Genomic DNA, 6000 nt, shown 5'->3' on the forward strand with positions numbered 1-6000 from the left:
TTTACTTTTCCTAAAGCCAAACTGATCGTCACCTAACGCATTCTCAATTTTCTTTTCCATTCTTCTGTATATTATTCTTGTAAGCAGCTTCGATGCATAAGCTGTTAAGCTGATTGTGCGATAATTCTCGCACTTGTCAGCTCTTGCCGTCTTCGGAACTGTGTGGATGATGCTTTTCCGAAAGTCAGATGGTATATCGCCAGACTCATATATTCTACACACCAACGTGAATAGTCGTTTTGTTGCCATTTCCCCCAATGATTTTAGAAATTCTGATGGAATGTTATCTATCCCTTCTGCCTTATTTGACCGTAAGTCCTCCAAAGCTCTTTTAAATTCCGATTCTAATACTGGATCCCCTATCTCTTCTAAATCGACTCCTGTTTCTTCTTCTATCACATTAGACAAATCTTCACCCTCATAGAGGCTTTCAATGTATTCTTTCCACCTATCTGCTCTCTCCTCTGTATTTAACAGTGGAATTCCCGTTGCACACTTAATGTTACCACCGTTGCTTTTAATGTCACCAAAGGTTGTTTTGACTTTCCTGTATGCTGAGTCTGTCCTTCCGACAATCGTATCTTTTTCGATGTCTTCACATTTTTCCTGCAGCCATTTCGTCTTAGCTTCCCTGCACTTCCTATTTATTTCATTCCTCACTCCATACCTCCAGAATTGCTACAGAGTGGCTCCATTAACACTCTTCAGTGTTTAAACACTTCCGCTGGCCACCCAACTCCCCATATATGATCATTATTGAACATGGTGTCAATTCCCTCCAGTACTACTCAGACATTAGTCGAGTCCATGTCACGTCGTGTTGCGGCACTTCTGCGTGCTCGCGGGGGTCCAGCACGATATTAGGCAGTTTCTTTCGCTCTTCAGTGTAAAATACAACATGCGCGGAATAATAGTAGATCTGAGAACAATAGGAATAATAAACGACAAAAAAAACTCAAATTTAAGCACCAGCAACGAGAAAACATTGAATTTTTATGCGCAAATGTGCCAGAATATACGGTTACTCGCCGAGCAATTGACATATGTTTGGTAGGAGAGGGAAAGAAACAAATAATAGGATTACAGAACAAATTTCAGCGCATTATGGCCGTTATCTGCATCTTGTTGTATGCTGCGCAAGCCAGCTAATAGAGTATGGTGTAGGGTACTTTATGTACCATTATCACTTCATCCTTTACGTGTTCCAGTTGCGAATGGTTCGTGGAAGAATGATCGTTGGTAAGTCTCCGTATAGGCTCGAATCTCTCTAATTTCACCTCCATGGTCTTTTCGCGAGGTATACGTAGCAGGAAGGAATATATTGCTTTCAGGAACATTACGCTCTTGTAATTTTAACTGTAAATCCTAGCAGGATTCACAACGCGGCTCTTGCAGCGTCTGCCACTGCGATTGGCTGAGCCCCTGCGTCACGCTTTCTTGCTTACTAAATCAACCTGTAACAAAACGTGTCGCTCTTCTTTGGCTCTTCTCTATTTCTTCTATAGGTCCTATATGTGCGGGTCGAATACAGAAGAGCAATATTCATTTATTGATCGAACGAGTTTCTCGTAAGATACGACCATCGCAGGCGGACTGCACTTTCAGATGATTCTCCGAATGATTCGTAATCTCACGCCTGCCTTTCCTACGATTCTTTTTATCTTGGTGTTTTGCTCTCATATATTTAATCGATTTGACTGTTACCTGCATCTCTGTAATCGTACAATATAGTATCTTTCCGCCGACTGATTTGCACTTCGTCACATTACTTCAGGGTTAGTTGTTAATCCCTGCACCAACCGTCGATACGCTACAGGTTTCGCTGCATTTCACTACAGTTTTCTACCCTCTTAACTTCTCTACGTACAACAGCAGCTCCCGAGAACAGCTTTAAGGAGCTTCCGACATCGACTAGGTCATTTATATCTATTGTCAAAAGTAATTCACCCATTACACTCCCACTGGTTTTGTCGGCTCGTTCTTGGTAGCTACATGTATTTTTTATATTCTTTATTGTTACTGTTGTAGCCAGTAGGAGAAAAGTAAATTTCTTGTAATAACGCCATTGGCAAAGCATCAGAGAGTGGCTTATGTGGAAACGTAATATAACATGGTGTCCCCTTACACCACAGAACTGTAAGAGAAAAATAATGCAGGTGCACTGCATACTGTCTGCTTCACACCATACTGTGACATTAGGAGTAGAGGGGTGGATGTAGATGTAGATTTCCTATTGCATGCGTAGAGTTCATATTGTAAATGTAGATTTTATATAGTAGATGTAGATTTTATACAGTAGTTGTAGATTTTATATAGTAGTTGTTGATTTTATATTGCAGATGTAGATTTTACATTCCAGTTTAAGACTCAAAATGTAGATTTTAAAATTGTAGATTTCAGAGTGTAGATACAGATATACAGGGTGTTACAAAATGATCCCGACAAATATATAATGTAGCGGCGGATGAGAATTTGTAACAAGGCCAGGAATCGAACCCGGGTACTCCGCTTACTAGGCAGACGCTTTAGCCATTAAACCACCTTCGCACAGTGGTTCACACAACTGGACGGATTACCCTGGCACGCTTCTTCCCTCGCTCCAAATTCCAATTGGTGCCCAAGCCTGCTGCAAATTCCTCTTAGCTTAGTGGCCATGCATATTAAGTGGCAGACCCTGGTTGGATTCCCTGAGTTGGTACAATTTTGCATTAGGCGCTTCAGTCTATGTACATAAAATCATATCTGTATGAGATCTCTGAAATTGTGTCGTTTCATTTTATAAGATATCGACAAACTTTGTGGGGCTGTAGAAGGCGTCTTGAGGAACACACTGAGAATGGGAAGCCGTGTCTGGAAACATCCTCCAGCTGTGTTTCTGACAGCCGTCACTTTGCCGTCCCTTCGGCAGCAAACGTAACATTGTTTGCTGATGGTCTGCAGGTGGAACATCTCGCAACGTTGTTCGTTATTCAGTGATCGCGACTGATTGCCATGACTGCCAGTGGAGAAAATGGAGCTAGTTGCTGTGTAGACAGCCCTTGTCCCTGTGAATGAGTTGCTCTGTTGCCTCAGCGGATGACAGTTTCGGCCATGGGGTTCCATCCACAGTTTTTTCTCCTGCAAACCGAACTGGAGATTTTAGATGATTTCAGGATAATCTACTGCAGATGGAAACCAATGCCCGAAACCGTCATCCACCGAGACAACAGAGCATCGCAGTATTAGGAGACGAGGCCTTTCTATGCAGCAGCTAGCTGCTGGCGGTTGTGGCAATGAGTCCCGATCACTGAATAACAAACAGCATTCTGAGACGTTCCGCTTATGGTCTGTCAGTGTACAAAGTCACGTTTGCTGCCGAAGGGGTGGCCTATCGGCAGGCGCCAGCTCATACAGTTTTGACACACTGCACGAAATTCGCCGGTAACACGCTATTAAATAGATTTTAGATATAGGTGTAGATTTCACATTGTGTATGTGAAATTCATGTTGTAGATTTCAGATTGTTGATACAGATATAGAAATGAGTATAACGTAGTAGGTATACACTCCTGGAAATGGAAAAAAGAACACATTGACCTCGGTGTGTCACACCCACCATACTTGCTCCGGACACTGCGAGAGGGCTGTACAAGCAATGATCACACGCACGGCACAGCGGACACACCAGGAACCGCGGTGTTGGCCGTCGAAAGGCGCTAGCTGCGCAGCATTTGTGCACCGCCGCCGTCAGTGTCAGCCAGTTTGCCGTGGCATACGGAGCTCCATCGCAGTCTTTAACACTGGTAGCATGCCGCGACAGCGTGGACGTGAACCGTATGTGCAGTTGACGGACTTTGAGCGAGGGCGTATAGTGGGCATGCGGGAGGCCGGGTGGACGTACCGCCGAATTGCTCAACACGTGGGGCGTGAGGTCTCCACAGTACATCGATGTTGTCGCCAGTGGTCGGCGGAAGGTGCACGTGCCCGTCGACCTGGGACCGGACCGCAGCGACGCACGGATGCACGCCAAGACCGTAGGATCCTACGCAGTGCCGTAGGGGACCGCACTGCCACTTCCCAGCAAATTAGGGACACTGTTGCTCCTGGGGTATCGGCGAGGACCATTCGCAACCGTCTCCATGAAGCTGGGCTACGGTCCCGCACACCGTTAGGCCGTCTTCCGCTCACGCCCCAACATCGTGCAGCCCGCCTCCAGTGGTGTCGCAGCAGGCGTGAATGGCGGGACGAATGGAGACGTGTCGTCTTCAGCGATGAGAGTCGCTTCTGCCTTGGTGCCAATGATGGTCGTATGCGTGTTTGGCGCCGTGCAAGTGAGCGCCACAATCAGGACTGCATACGACCGAGGCACACACGGCCAACACCCGGCATCATGGTGTGGGGAGCGATCTCCTACACTGGCCGTACACCACTGGTGATCGTCGAGGGGACACTGAATAGTGCACGGTACATCCAAACCGTCATCGAACCCATCGTTCTACCATTCCTAGACCGGCAAGGGAACTTGCTGTTCCAACAGGACAATGCACGTCCGCATGTATCCCGTGCCACCCAACGTGCTCTAGAAGGTGTAAGTCAACTACCCTGGCCAGCAAGATCTCCGGATCTGTCCCCCATTGAGCATGTTTGGGACTGGATGAAGCGTCGTCTCACGCGGTCTGCACGTCCAGCACGAACGCTGGTCCAACTGAGGCGCCAGGTGGAAATGGCATGGCAAGCCGTTCCACAGGACTACATCCAGCATCTCTAAGATCGTCTCCATGGGAGAATAGCAGCCTGCATTGCTGCGAAAGGTGGATATACACTGTACTAGTGCCGACATTGTGCATGCTCTGTTGCCTGTGTCTATGTGCCTGTGGTTCTGTCAGTGTGATCATGTGATGTATCTGACCCCAGGAATGTGTCAATAAAGTTTCCCCTTCCTGGGACGATGAATTCACGGTGTTCTTATTTCAATTTCCAGGAGTGTAGATATAGGTTTTATATTGTGTATGTAGGTTTCATATTATGAGTTACAGACTGCAGATGTAGATTTCAAATTGTAGATATAAATACAGAAATACATGTCAGGTTGTGGATGCAAATACAGATTTAGATGCAGACTACACACCGTAGATGTAGAATGGGCCAAAATGGATTACCTATACCACTTTTGTCAATTTGAGTCTTACACATCACTAGTAATCTCAATGTAAACCTCATGCTTTCTATCCCACTTTGTTTCTAAAAACGTATGAATCGTCTGTTTCTTTTGTTTTTCTATGGGCTGCCCCTACTGAATAACCTGTTTCGTCTGTTTCAGAACCAGCTGGGCGCTCCAGAGAGTCCAGTGGAGAACTGAAGGCCCTGAATGCCGCCGCTAACGACCATAGCTACTCTCTAACCCACATCCAACGTAACTGCTGTAGAAATCTCTCCGTTTGTTTTCGTCCCACCAGAAACCACTGTACGGATAGTATTTTAAAACGAGAACTTCTCTTTCAAGACGCTCAACAACAGCGTCTGTGAAATACGCTCCGATCCAACCACGGTGGACCCGTTTCCCTTAGAGTATCAATGTAAAATACAAAACGTATTATTAATGCTACTTCTGAATACGAAGCTGTTATTGTATTTGCTGTAGCAGTGTAAAAAAAGTCTGTTAAATAAACATCCCAGAAAAAAGTCATCACTCTCTGTAATTCGTGTCTGACCAGATTTCTTCTCTATGTGTCACGTCGCACACTGCATTCCACTTGCTTTTTTGATCCTCTTGATTGCTGCTTAAAACAGCTTTGCTAGTAAGTAGCTTAATAACAATGTACGAAATGCAATGAATTGCAAAATACATGTAGAAGCTGTGTACCATGAATTGTTCAAGACTTTCATTTTAGCTGCATCACAGGAATCCTTCCCTTCGTAATTTCCTCACTCCTAACTTGTCTCAGAACGACACACATGAACCAGTCAACACAACCGTGACAAGAAAGGATACAAAAAGCAGTTTTACAAAAATTAAGTCTA

At 45.2% G+C, this 6000-nt stretch overlaps 1 protein-coding gene across 1 annotated transcript in view; it reads left to right on the plus strand.

Moving 5' to 3' along the window:
- Nucleotides 1-5678, plus strand: part of LOC126109650 (short neuropeptide F) — a 693796-nt gene extending 688118 nt beyond the window's left edge. The window contains exon 5 of the mRNA XM_049914699.1: nucleotides 5300-5678. Within this exon, the coding sequence (XP_049770656.1) occupies nucleotides 5300-5338 (39 nt within the window). The 3' untranslated portion in view covers nucleotides 5339-5678. The remainder of the gene's footprint in view (nucleotides 1-5299) is intronic.
- The last annotated feature ends 322 nt before the right edge of the window (nucleotides 5679-6000 follow it).

This window comes from Schistocerca cancellata, chromosome 12 (genome assembly GCF_023864275.1).
Source record: "Schistocerca cancellata isolate TAMUIC-IGC-003103 chromosome 12, iqSchCanc2.1, whole genome shotgun sequence".
NCBI lineage: Eukaryota > Metazoa > Arthropoda > Insecta > Orthoptera > Acrididae > Schistocerca > Schistocerca cancellata.